Below are 15198 nucleotides of genomic sequence, written 5' to 3' on the forward strand. Positions count from 1 at the left end.
GTTTCAGTACTAACACTATCTGCTCGAACGACGGGTCTAAGACAGCTAGGGCCATCTGTCTCCACTCTGGGTAACAATATTCCCAATCACAATTTCTACTTTCCAAATACTACTGCTTGTAAACTTTCTTTTGTATTACCCCTCGTATTTCATGAAATTAAAGTTAAGAATTTTTTTACCAATTTTTCTCCGCCTCCTAAAATGTTAAAGCTCTTACATTTCTTACACATATATAATGCCACGAAGAAAATATATTACTGTGACTTTTTAAAAAATAATTACTACTTAATTTATTAATTAAATTAATTTCAGTTTGATACAAAAATCGTCCAAATAAATTTGATGATTCGGACCAAACGATGTGCCATTAAGTACCAGTACACACACTAGTAAAGCATTATTTCAGAAATTAAAGTATATATATTTTTTTATTTTATTTATTTATTTTAATAGACAGCAGGGCAATATCATAAGGAAGATATATTTTGTAGGCCATTTTATTCTTTTTCAGCTTGTAAGTATTTTAATTAAATAAGAAAACAATTTTATTTAATTTATTAATCTGGAGATTAATTAGTTTGTATCAGAAGTACATAGAAAATAAATTATAATAAAATGCATATGATGATATCAATTTGTTTAAAAATTGATAATAATGGTTTCATTCATTTCAAAAAGAAATGCATGCTTAACCAAGAAATGATCGAATTCAGTGAGTTATTAGCTAAAGTAATGAAGAATTTAAATTATTTTTGCACTTTGTTGTATTTGATAAGAGCACTGTTTTTCAAATAATTAATTCAATAAAATTCATAACAGCAGGAACACTTTTACATTAGTTTAGCAGCCAAGAATACCTTTATTTTACCAAAAATTCATGCATTATTTCTTTGAAGTTATCAGAACAAAAGCAGCTATAAATTTTTAATGAAATATAATTTTTAAACATCTAGATTAAAAACAATTTTTGGAGGGCTATATCGGTATTGCTCAATTTCTTGCTAAAAATCTGGTTTATTTAATTAACGTTTTTAAGACTTTACTAAGAAATCCAATTTTTCTGAACAGCATTTTGAAAAAAGATATAAAGTGTTTATTCAATTATTCTAGAAGACATTAGCACGATCTCTCATAAATGCTTTTTAATTATAAAATCGGTTTGCTTCGAATTCACAAGACATAAATGAATAAATGTCATCTTTAAATAATTAATTAATAAATAATAGACAATAGGCATAATAGAAGAGTATTGGACTAATAAAGTAAATGAAAGCAACATATTAAACAATTTGCTTATTTAAAAGAATTACAAAGAATCTTCCAAACGAATTCAATTAACAGTTAACAATTTTGTTAATGTTTTTCTTTAAGAAAATGATGTACCATTAATTTATCACTTCAATTTATTTTTTGGTTTTTGGTTATTCACATTTTCACAATACTAGGAAATATATAATAAATGGAACCTCGTTAGGAGATAAAATTTAATTATATCTCTTAAATTCCCTGTAATTTATTTATACTTTTTTGTACAGCTTTTGTCACTTCGGTTGATAGCTATACTTAAGAGCCAAATTACTTCATGCATTTTTTCCATAGGTTTTGTTCATTCATTTGGTTTAACACTAAATGTCCAAAATTACTTGATTTTTTTTATTGTTTTCGGGACATAAGTAATATTGTTTAATATGCTTTATTTTAACTAGGATATATGCATTTTAGTTCCATTTTTTATTTGATTCCATTCATTATTTCCCACTCATTTAAACAAGAACATGTTAGTTTAATCGCTTCAGTAATATATTTTATTTTTTCCCTGGTTAGATTCTATGTTTAAATTTTTATAGTGCCATTTGTGTTTCATTTTTTTTAATATTATTTCCTTCACTTAGTAGAGAAAAAAGTAATAGATAAAACTAGTAATTTAAAAAAGTAGTGTTGGAAAGTAATAACTTTTGTTCTTCATAAATTTATTTTATTCTTTCAATAAATATTTATCTAGTTATTCTGAAATAATATTTTTATGCTTATCAGACTATCACTTGTTTCTACGGCGTGTCTGCTCACTAATAAATGAGTAAATATATATCTGTCCACTAATTTATTACACTAATAAACAAATACATAAATTTAATCTCATAAAGATTCCAAAAACCGTTTGGTGGGTCTTCGGCAAATGATGATGTACTATGATGTCATCCAAACTGAAGTGCTTGAGTAATCAGAAATAAATTAGTAAATGTATAACTGTCCACTAATTAAATACACTAATAAACTAAAAAATAAATTTAATTTCATAAAGATTGCAAAAACCCTTTGTTGGGCCTTCGGCAAATTCCAGGTCGATTACTATGATGTCTTCCAATCTGAAGTGCTTGAGTAATCAGGAATTATTGTAAATTCTTCGTATCACTACCATTATCAGAACGAAATACATAATTTCTTTTTGAAAATATGGGCGAGATAGGCTTCACAGCATCATATTCGGTTCTGAATCGCCATGCAAGACAAGACTCGTGTCCGTATACACATACAGACATATACATTTATATTTTTATTCTGTCAAACTGGAGATAAAAAAAACATAATTGGTCGTTATATCGCCATCTCTATTTCACGGTATTGTAATTTCACTTATATACTCATCGTATAAGCTACTAAGATTATAAATAGAAACATTCTTCCATAGCTTTTATATACTGAAGAAATTCATGCGATTGATGCGTTATGTAACACTGAAAACGAAATTCAGTGCAATAATATAAAAAAATAGCGCTTTAAAGATTACTAAGCATTTGAAAAAATTATCAAGATTAAGAAATTAATGTTATTAAAAAGACATATTTTTAAATTGTTGAAACGTTATTTTGGTTTTAATATATTATGAGAAAATATCTAGGAAGAAAGCCAAAATTTCCCTAATTCTTAATTAATTAAAACCTCAAAAAATCGTTTCTAAATGTACAATATAACCTTCAGAAGTATATGTAATACTTACACAGACAGACAGACAGAAAGTCATTTTTATTATTACTATAAACTAAAAGCATTTGATGAGCAGATTTTCGTCAGAAATTTTGGCTTTGCTTTTTAATAGAGAAAAAACGTAACTGTCTAGTTAATAAACTCTTTGATTGCATGTTGTTTTTCTCGGTTCTGGAACTGTCCATTCTCATTCAGCATGCAAACTGCGCATATAGAAATAAAAATTTCAGCCAAAGTATTGCTGAAAATTATGCTAATAATATATATATATTTTTTTAAATATGAGCTTAGTAAAAAAAGGTAATTTTGAAATATATAAAAATATAATGTTTTAAATTGCAGTATGGCATAAAAGTCCTTTTTGTGCTGTAACATATTCAGAATTTATAGCTGAAAAACGCTAAAATTTAGTTTAATTTTCTATTAATTAAACATATTATAAAAAATTCTGAAAACTTGCTCCAAATTGTACATTCTACCTTATATGCTACAAATGTATGCTATGATACAAATTTGGTAGCTGTAAGTCGAACAATCGTGCCTGTTGAGCACAGACGCTAATTCTTATTATCTTATTGGGAAATGTAATAATCTATCTCAGGATACTACTCCGAGAAAATATTAAATAAAAAAGGCTCCATCTATAACATATATTACAATCACATAAATGTCACAATTTCTTTTAAGGAAAAGAAATCTCTGATTTTTCTGGAAAAAATAATTCGATTGAATCTGACATATACAACAAAAAATGTCTAAACTTTCTAAGGGTTTTTGAAATTCTTTCACTATAATACACATATTCTTGGTGTGAATTCTTGTAAGTCAATTATGTAAAAACGTATTTAGCTTCACAAAATCCTAGATAACTAAAACTATAAATTTATATATTTATAAATAAAAACTCCATTAACCTATAAAAAGATAGAATAACCGTCTGTATAAATGTTATAAGCTTTAATGAATATAAATAGCATCAATCAATAAAACTATGAGAGTCAATCAATACTATATTTAATACAAATAAATCTACGATAATTATCCCTAAATTTTAAGTTTCATTTGAAAATTAGGAGTCATGCTTAATGCGAAAAGTAAAATATCAAATGTTTAGCGCATTTGTTATTTACAAATAATGCATCAATAATTAATTCATAAACATTGAAGGAAATTGTGTTATAAAAATAATATGAAAGAAAGATTATGTATTAATAATGCCATACAATACACATAAAGGCCTTTTTTAGTTAAAAAAAATAAATGAAAATAAGGCTGAGAATTAAGCCACAATTCAGATTCAACCTGAAGAAACTTTATATTTTTTTCGTGCATTTTGAATTCTTTCTTAATTCTATACTGATTGTATTCTTGTGACTCTTAATTATTATTATAATTAAAAATTATAAGCAAATCTATATTTTTGACATTTAAATCGAAAAATATCAAATAAGTAATTAAAATTTTGGATCAGTTTCGCGTGAGCATATTCAGACTATTTTAATAAAAATTATTAATATTTTAATCTTTTCATGCATTTCTATAAATGATAAATTTGCTTGAGAACGTAATTCACCTGAGCAATAGTTTTCATTAGTAGTCATTTTGAAATATTCATCATTGAATTTTTGATAAAATTTACATTGAAATAAATTTCGTTTAATGATCATAAAATGTTGATTTTACTTTCATCGTTTTTAATATAAAAGTACACTCAATTGAATTTTACCCATTAAAAAACTTTAGAAGTGTACCTCAATCTCTTAAAATCATTTCAAATAATGATGACAGCTTTCACCATTGTTCATAATAAGACCAAATAAATTTGAATTTCATATTCATTCTTGATGCGCACAAGAGAAACTTCGGTTTTCAATTTTCTTAATAGTCATGCTTCGCAATCTTTTGTACAGAAAAAAAAAAAAATGCATGTTAAAGCCATAACCATTTACCATCAACCGGCAAAATTTTCCCCTTGCGAGTCGTCAATAGCATGGAAGATTCACCATTCATATGATGTTGCCGTCTTAGCACGTTACGGTGCACCCCATTAAAGAGTGTATTAAAAGAGAAAAGACTCGAGTTAAGGTTTTTAGACCTATTCAATGATACTACAACTGGAGTTAAAAGGATTCTTCTCCTAAATGGAACGCCTAATCGAATTACAGTGTTAAAAGCAAGAAAGAACCGTGGGGCTGTAGGTTGTCTAAAGATTCATGTTATTGTGAGGAAGCGGGTGTTGAAAACGCTTTGATAAAATGAAATGCAAAAAAAAAAAATGCAGTAAATCGTATAATATTTTTAACACAAAAGAGTAAAATTTCATTAAAAATAAATAGGAAATTGAATATTATTCATTTTCCCGGATTTGGAAGTTATTTCCTCATTTTTGTTTTTCTATTCGTTCAGAATAGAAAATCAGAAATGCTAATATTTCCGAATAAATATAGCATTATTTGTGTTGAATTCCATTTATGATATTCGAAACATTCCATAATCAAATGAAATTAATTTTCAATATAAAAATGCATTTAGTAATAAATTTAAGATACCATTAAAATTATACGCATTTTATATATAATTTAAAGAAAACTTAGGTGACAATAAAATTATAGTTATTAAAGTCTAATGTATAGAAAACAATTTAAAGTTCAAATTCTCCTGAACCTTCAAATTATCTTTATCTCTCTTATTACTAATTTTATATTTCATATATTAACATGGAAAGAATTTATATTACACAAACAAAAGACGTGAAAAGTAAAACAAACATGTTGATCACCAAAAGAAGCAGCGTGCATAAAAAACGAAATGAAAATTTTACAATTCAGATAATATGCCATTGTTCTACCAGAAAAATAATCAGAACTCGACATAACTTACATAGGAATTCGGTGAGAAAAATCTATCGATTTTTGGACAACCGATTGCTATGCAGCAAATAAAAGAAAAATTGACCCCAGAGAAAAAGAAAATCTTGACAGTGGCAAGAACAAAAACGAGGAAATCCTTTTTTGGGGAGATGGTAGTAATCAACATCATGGTAATAGAATTCAAACTACAATCATCTAACCGTAAGTTGGCATAGATGAATAGCTTAGCTTAAAATGCCCAATTTTTTTAGATTTATTATTTTTTTTCTTTGTTAAGATCCTGAGTATTCTACTAGATTCTTCATTAACAACCACTAAGGAAACATAATTCTTAATCAGTTAGTTTAGTCGAATTTTTGACTCTGCTTCGTTATGAAATTGCACCAAAACTTGGAATTTATACACCTCCTGAGTGGAAAGGGGCACACAAAAAAGGATATAAAATCTCCAAAGCCTATTTTCTGCGAAATAGATTTATGAATTGAAGTTTTCACTTATAAACCATGTTTGGTGTATATTATACTCGTCTATATTTGATGTCTCTAGAAAGGCATTTATGAAGATATCTGATAAATACCCACACAAATAAATGCCCGTTTGCATAAATCGTTTCATATATATTAAAGCATTTGCAGATTAAAGTAGTTGAATCACGAAGAAAGAGTTTGAATGAAATGACTTAAGAAGTTTTTAAAATTATTTTCATTATTTTTTATTAACTAAATTCTTAACATTAATTACAGTAATTTTGGCATTTAATTGTTATTCAAATTTTTAATTTTTAATTGGTGCATTGCATAACTAACAAAACTATAATTGTGGTTGAATATATATATATATATATTAGCAGAGCAATCGTGAGCCAATGGAATTTTATTTGGGGAAAAGGATACTTCCAAAATGTGCCGATAGATGGCACTGTCCGTGTTCACATTATCAGGAATTATACGAATTACTTACATGTGACATATGCACCGCAGACATTTCTGATATATATATACAGAACACCAGAACTTTGCCAGAATGCTTCAAACTATGAAGGATTTCGCTCTGCTCTTGAATCTTTTTTTATAACAACGATGACAGTGCACTTACAGCTAGTTTACAAGAAGTTTCGGACATTAAAATCTATAAAATCGGCTCCAATAACCAATATTGTTCTGCAAAAAATGATTGCTAAATTCAAAGAAACCGGTTCATTTGACGTAAAACGGGGTAGAGAAAGGAAACTAGTTTCAGCAGCGGCAGTGTAAGATGTAGCTACAGCATTACAAGAACCTGCTAAGAGTGATGCTGGAAACAGCAGTGCACGGGGAGTTGACCTAATGCTGAATATTCTATTCAGTACGGTGAATAATGACCTACAGAACATCTTGCACTGTTATCCCTACAAGATAACTCATGTGCAGCAGTTGCTACCTGCTGCCCTGGAAGCACGTGAATCTTTTGCACTACGATTTCTTGCCCGGATGAAAGTGGCAACGGAAGCCCACTTCATTTTACTGGTTCTGTAAATACGCAAAGTTGCAGGATATGGGCGAGTGAGAATCCGTTCCAGGTACAGCCATTGCCTCTTCATTCTGCAAAGGTCAATCTGTGGCGCTCGATAACGGCAGCATCTATCGTCGATCCGTTTTTATCCGAGGAGATGAAATCTGCAGATGTCATTACCTGCACCTTTACCTTAAATATTTGTATATCATTCATTATAAAATCTTAGACACCATTGACCTGAAAATTTCAACTGAATCGAGATTTCATAAAAAGAAACCGAGTGAGTCAATCGAATATATAAAAAAGAACCATGATTTCACAAGCAAACCTGGAAAATTTTTTTAAATAAATGAATCTACAAATTCTTATTTTAAAGTCGTTTTTTTTTTTCTTTTTTCTTTCTTTTTTTCTTTTTCTTTTTTCTTTTTTTTTTTTTGCCTTTGCTTTAAGTGTCTACTTTTTTTTTTAATTTTCCGACCGACAAATGATTTACTTCAAGAAAGATTGCCAGTTTTTTGAGGAAAGATAGTTTAATTTAATTATAGTCTGAATTTAGATTCTGACTAGAAAATAAAACGGAAAAATTGGCCCCATGATGTAGTTCAAATACTACTAAAAGATTTTACAACACTTTTCAATTGCTTTATATAAGAGTGAGCGAATTAAATTCGGGATTTTTCCCTTCCTCATCTGTTTTGCTTTATTTCATGTTCGTCATTAAATGGAAAGATCTCTAAATTCGTGGCCAGCGACTCAATTAAATAGTCTGTCCTAACTTAATAAAACAACCCTTTTAAGCTAAGTTTCAATTTAGGGCTTATTTTAAATTAAATCGATCCTTATTTGGAACAAATTCTTTTGTTTTATTGCGAATGTTTGGAAAAAGGAGGAATTATAATGGTGAACACATACAGAAAAAAAATAAACGAACTTTTAATTTTTCACTAAAAATTTAAAACAATCTATAACTGTTAGCATGATAAAAAAATACTTATAAATGTAGTTTTTTTAATTGTATTTTTTCTTTCATTTCAATAACATTTCAGCATATATGAGTAAAACAATTTTTATAAACAATTTTTAAAACAATAAATGCAGGTTACATTTACTTATTTCTTCATTACTAATGCTCATACACAATAATCAATTTTACTTGACAATTTTTCATGATTTCAGATTTGTCAAAACACAAGAACACCAAGATGTCAAATTCAAAATTTAGTCTTATATCACTTTCTTTGCAAGAAACAAAATATTACTTGATATTAAGATGTTATATAAATCTAAATTCTCTGGACATCTTATGAATATTACTAATATTTTGTGAATAAAATACCAAAATAAATCAATCAGATGTACTTTATTATTTGATTTTTAAATGGAAAGATACTGAAGATATTAATTAAAAATTTTAATCACGAGCATTTCTTAGGTTAAAATCTGCATTTTTGTTTGTTCTTTTTAATCGCAAGGTACCAGGTTAAATTCATTCAAATATCTAAGAAATACTTAGAGAGAATTAGACATGCATGAAATAAAATAATTTATTTATTTCAAAAGAGTTCATTTATTATAAAGAGTATTTTCTTATTTTTGTATTCCTATATATATGATTCTAAAAATTATTATATATATCGTATGCTAATATAACATAACGCCATCCTGTGCCCTCGGTGCCTATAACACTAAGTTATCTAACCAGTTGGATGAGCACAAGCTGGAAGGAAAAAAAAAAGAAAGAAAGAAAGAAAATGTTGGTAGAAAGAAAGAGACGACAGACCATCCAGGGTTCTCCAGAGAGAATCCCAACGGTGTCAAATCCTACACGACTGTATTTAATTTTTTGGTGACGTAATAACCGAATAGAGGGGACAAGGATATTTAAACAAATGGTCACTATAGGTTCAACTTACATGGAAACGAGATTACTAACTGAAAAAAAAACTGATAAATTACATTGAGAACATCTGTATGATATGTATAAGCATATAAATAATCACTGAAAAGTCAGAAATCTGTAACGTCCTTCTGAGTCCTGTGGTTTTGATTTCCTTCGTCAGAACTGCACTTTTGAGGGACTTTTGAAGTTATAATTTCGGCTGATTTTGATAAGTGGCATTTTGGTCTCAGCTATTGTGTAGTCTTGAAGAGGTCTTGGTATTTATGAATATGGTTTACTATGGAGTGGATCTTGCCGCGTGAAAGGGTATTCGATGCAACTCTCCTGTACCATTCTTCCTCGAGACTTGTTTCTGGCTTCCTCATGTGCCATGAGAGAGTCAGTAGGCATTCGGTGGCATAGTGAATTGAGGATCCTATCTCCCCACAGCTACAATAAGGAGAGTTGGCCAGGGGGAATCTGTGTAGGTATGTCGGGAATGGGCCGCGTCCAGTGAAGAAAAGGTCATCCGCTCTGTTCCAGTTGGTCGCGTAGAGAGAAACTTTCGGTATTATGTTGAATGTGGAGTGGCCTGTTTCGCCTTCTTCCCATTCCTTTTGCCATCTTGTCATCATATCGGTTTGGAGGATGTTCTTCAGATGACATCTTGGAAGCTTCATTACATTCCGATCTTGATTAGCATTAGCCGCTGTTTTGGCTAGTTTGTCCGCCGCTTCATTCCCTTCATAGTCTACATGTGCCTTGATCCATGAAATTTTAATGTGAGGATTTGCAAGAAGAAGGGTGAATGTATCTCTTGCTAATTGGCTATTAGATTTTGGTGAACTTGAGGCTTGTATACTTGCTTTATTGTCGACGTAAATTGTGATGGGATCTGATGTAGGAAGAGAGGTTGCGTATTTGACTGCTCTATTGAGTGCTAGTAATTCAGCTTGGAAGACCGTGTTTTCTTTCAATAGGCTGGTTGACCACTGGTGTATAGTCACTGCATCCTGCACAACACAAAATGCAGCCCCGACTCCTGCTGAGGTCTTTGATCCATCGGTATAGAACCCGAGTACTAAATTCTGAGATCCACCGTCCTCCAACGAAATTTGATGAGTTTGGAGATGTTTAGAAGGATGTGACGTCCATCCCGTAGCTCTGTGTTCATACTCGTATGGGCTGATGTGTGGCATATCATGTGCGATTCCACGAAGTATATACAGTTCAGTCATTCTTGCCATCATCTGAAGCTGCAGATGAAGTGGTGGCAAGCCAAGGATAACCTGAAGTGCTGCGGTAGACGTGGTCTTGTATGCTCCAGTAATTGCTAGCAGAAAGCCTCTTTGGATGGAAGAGAGCTTTCTTGCTAATCTAACCGTTGGGTGGAGGCACCAAACTCCTGCTCCGTGTGCAAGCATCCTTTCAATGACTGTCTTGTACAAAATTTTTCCGTGTCGAAGTGTTATTCCCCAGGATTTGCCAGCTATTTTGAGAAAATTGAATTGTTGTGGTTGCGCTTTCAATGCTAAACGCTTGAGTTATGTATTCCAATTCAATTTATCATCAATATGGACACCTAGGTATTTAATGGCGTGTGTCTGCTTTATTCTTTCTCCCTGCCAATAGATTCTGGGTCCTGCTACCCATCGTATGAAAATATAGGAGATACATATGACAATTTTTCGAAATAAGAATTTTTTCATAAATTATTTATTGATTTTATTGATCACATTAAATGGTATTTTGACATCAATATATCTATATCATTTGATTATACCCCAATAATTTAAGTATTAATTTTCTTGCTTATTAAGTTTTATAAAATAATATTTTCTCCATAAAATTTAAAATTTATTTATTGAAAAATTTAATAAATTGATAAAATTATTAAATTTTTTAAGATACTAATTTAATTAAGGATTTAATTAAAAAGAAACATTCTTGATAGAACATATCCTAGATTAATTTAAAGAACAGCCTGATTCAGTACTGAAATTATATTCACTTTTTTATTATTTAGAAAATATATAATTGTATTTATTTCATGTATAACTATTAGAAATATATTTTTGTCTCATCCTCAAAAGTCGAAACGTCATTTTGGATAAGCATTCATTATCTACAAATGTTTCAATAAGCATTTTTTTTTTTTTTTTTTTTTTTTTACAGAAAAACTTGATAATAGAGAAAATTCTATATTTCATATTTTACTAAGTAGACATTACAATTAAATTTGAGTGAATGATTTATACTTAAAAATCGAGATTGATTAACATTAAATATGAAGCAGTATATTAAACGTTTTATTTCAAATAGGCTTTAAAAGATTTTACTATAATGAGAATGCGAATAGGAAGAATTATATCCAGCTTTCAACTCCATCCTTTATTTTGTCTAGGAAATTCAATTAAGCATCACATTTACGAACGCAATTCGTTTAGCCCGAGCTCTAATGCTATTGAAATGTTAAAAGCTGAAAATTGAATCTTTTCACGTTTAATGCTCCCTTTAACAAACTACAGCGTAACATTCTAGTAGGACGACACAGCTAAGTAAATGATTGTTCTACTATGCCAATGACGACTGCCAAGAGGAAACTTCTCTCGAGTTGATTTCAAAGAGTGATCTTACCCACTGTAATTATGTCTTTTTGAGCTATTCTTGCTTCAAACATGGTTATGGACTGCATGATAATGTATACGACAGTACATATTAATCCTAATTTTTGGAAACAATATTACAGAAAGTGAAAATATGCCATGATTTTGTTGAGAAAATGATGTTCAATCTCTATCCGGATCGGTATTTTATTTTAGATAATAAACAAAAGTAATACAAATAGAATTATTTGAATTTTGGTTCTGATGTTCTTAAAATTTTCATCTTTATTCGATCTTTTCGGTTTACTTGTTGTTATTAAACAAGTAAACCGAAAGGAATATCATTAGGAATATCACTCCAAAAAAAGTTTACAAGTAACAAAAGAAAAATGCTTCATCAACAACAGGCACAGGAAACAAATGGAAATTAAGAGACTTATGTGGCGGTCGCTTCTCTACATAATCACCAAACTTGTTGAGGCTTTTATCACTCCGCTGGAGCAATTCGTTTTACCCGTCTTGGTAATAGTCAGTTCCCTGGCTACTGAGCCAGTTCTCAGCAACTTTTTGAACATCACTGTCTAATATGAACCTAGTGTTTCTTCAATGCCAGGAAAAAGAAATAGTCACTGGGAGCTAAATCGGGGCTGTATGGGAGGGCTCCAGACCTCCCACCTAAACTTTTCTAGCAATCTCTCTGCCCTTTCAAAATAAGGACACCATTTCGACACCTGTTATCTACTCATTGCTTCGTTCCGTGCACTTCAGCGATTTGTCTGTGAATGTCCGATGGGGACTCATTATTGGCCCATAGAAATCTTATCTCGGCTCGCACCTCCATGCGAGACCAATTTTCGAAATGTCTTGTCATTACTGTTGCCGTTTCAGGTCTCAGTACAAACACTATCTGTTCGAACGACAGGTCTAAGACAATGTATATATATATATATATATATATATATATATATATATATATATATATATATATATATATATATATATATATATATATATATATATATATATATATATATATATATCCCTCAATAATGCTATCGTATCGCATTTCTCCAAATGGTCACAAAGCACGATGTTAATTTTGTTTGTTCCGATGATAATAGTGACGAGAAAAAGATCCAAAAAGAATTCTTGAATATTGAGGTGAGTAGGGTTTGATAATTGTTGAAAATTAATAGTAGAATTTGCTGTTGATGTACTAATTAAATCTATTATAAAGTCTATTCTGATATGAGATTATTTTTTTCTTAGCAGTCAATGAAAAATTAATAAATTATTACTTCTTCTTCAGTAGGTGGACATTTAGATAAGTAGAGACTGATACCATGAAATTAAAAATTAATTTTTTAAACACATATATAAATCATTTCTGAAACAATAAAATTAATGCATGAGTAACAACAACTATTAAAATAACAAAGAACATAACAAAGAAGTAATAATAATTTAAACAAATGAAAATAATATTTCAACATATGCATATAGGCATAAAAATAATCAAAGAAACAAATAATGGGCAGTAAATTAACCTACATATCTAATATGTGACCTAGTTATCTAATATAATAATTTATCCAGTTATCTAATATGTGAGAGATTTAATAAGTGAAATTAAATAAGAACAGAAAAGAACAGAAAAGGTAATAATAGTTGAAATACATAAACATTTCTGCTGCGGAATGATGAATGATTCATATAAGATAGCTCCATAATTAATTGTCAACATAATGAATCAAAACAATTTTGAATCAGAAATATAATTGGCACATATGTGTAATATATAAAAAATAGATACATCCATATCTTCACGAAACAGCACTACTATGTATTAAAGGGATAATTCAGTCTAAGAAAATTAGTGCCATTTTAAAAAATGAAAGTATTTATTAACTTTTAACATTATTTGGATGGAACACCTTCAATTTTTCCCATAGTATATTTAATTGAAATTATTATTGACTTTGCAACAAACATCTTTTCAACTATTTTTAAATAAATTACTGATGTATTTTAAATTATTATTTTAGCACATCATTTGTTTAGTATTTTGAAAAAATGAACTTTCTTTTACTAAAATTCAAGTTATTATGGTTATATGAATAATATAGTTGAATTAAATTTATTCATCAAAGTAAAATTTCGAAAATCTAAAAAAAAAGTTTTGTGCTGTAATAAACTAGGAAGCTAATCTAACTTAGAATAATCAGAGGGTCATTTAATTCATTAAATGTCTGAAAAATTGTTTAAAGAATAATGAATAAATTGGGAAATTATTTTGAAATATTTAATTTAAGCATCTATTACGTTTCAAATTTCTGCCTTTTTTTGAAGTTTATACTGGTGACGAAAAAAAAAAAAAGAAAAAAAAGTAAGATTCCCTTATCCTAGCTATACTCTTATGAATGCTAAATGATCAGGTTTGTGAATGATGGATGGTAGAATACCTGGGATCTTAACCAGAACAAAAATAATAAAGCGAATCTGAAGAAATCGGGCATTTCTTCCTAAACCATTCATCTAACCCAACTTTTGGTTAGATGATCGTGGGCTGAATTCGATTACTATGATGTTGATTTTTTTTTCATGGCCAGTTTTTGTACTAGCCAAAGTTTCTTCCTATATCTTCTTTCTTCTGGGAAATTTTTTCTCTTATTATCTGCATAGCAATCGGTTGTCGGATAATCGATGGATTTTTCGCTTCGTATTCCTATGCGTGGACGTGAAGCTTTGATCATTCCTTTGCCAGAAAGCATCATATTATCTGAATGGGCAGATTATTTTTTATTGCCTATTTTATAAATACTGCTTTTTGGGTGACATATCTGTTTCTATTACATTTCCCTTTTTTGTATGTATAGAGATACATTTTATTTATATAATGGGATAATAAATAGAAATAGAGGATATAAAACAATTCTAGAACGTCAGTAACTTTTGTTTATGTTTCACGTCATTTTCTGTGAATAATCCTTTGACTATTATATTTTCAATTAAAACCTGTGGAATCATATAAAATTAAAAAAAAGCTTAGGTCTCTTTGAAAAATTATTTTTATTCAAATAAGAATAATGATATCTGATATTTCAAAATTAGAAATTAGAATAAATAGTGTTTAATTTCTTTACATCTATTTAAAACAGCAAAAGTTTAAAAACTTGTTCTACATAATTTTAGCAACCAACTTTCAGAATTGGATAAAATAACAATTTGGAAGGTCTTTCGTAATACCCTTTATGGCAAAAGAAAATTATGCCATTACTTTCTGATTAAACTTTACCATTTTAATATTAAAAATACTTTATTATTTACAAAAAATTGACATTTTCTTCCTTTTTATCCACACAGT

General features: G+C 29.3%; 1 protein-coding gene across 1 annotated transcript; it reads right to left on the reverse strand.

The window, feature by feature from the left end:
- Positions 1–7430: 7430 nt before the first annotated feature.
- On the reverse strand, positions 7431–10652 carry LOC129962179 (uncharacterized). Its single transcript, XM_056075918.1, has 2 exons — positions 10236–10652; positions 7431–7538 (listed from the first exon to the last, which is right to left on the reverse strand). Exons 1-2 carry the CDS (start codon positions 10650–10652, stop codon positions 7431–7433), a joined length of 525 nt encoding a protein of 174 aa, XP_055931893.1.
- Between the last annotated feature and the right edge of the window lie 4546 nt (positions 10653–15198).

This window comes from Argiope bruennichi, chromosome 2 (genome assembly GCF_947563725.1).
Source record: "Argiope bruennichi chromosome 2, qqArgBrue1.1, whole genome shotgun sequence".
Classification (NCBI taxonomy): domain Eukaryota; kingdom Metazoa; phylum Arthropoda; class Arachnida; order Araneae; family Araneidae; genus Argiope; species Argiope bruennichi.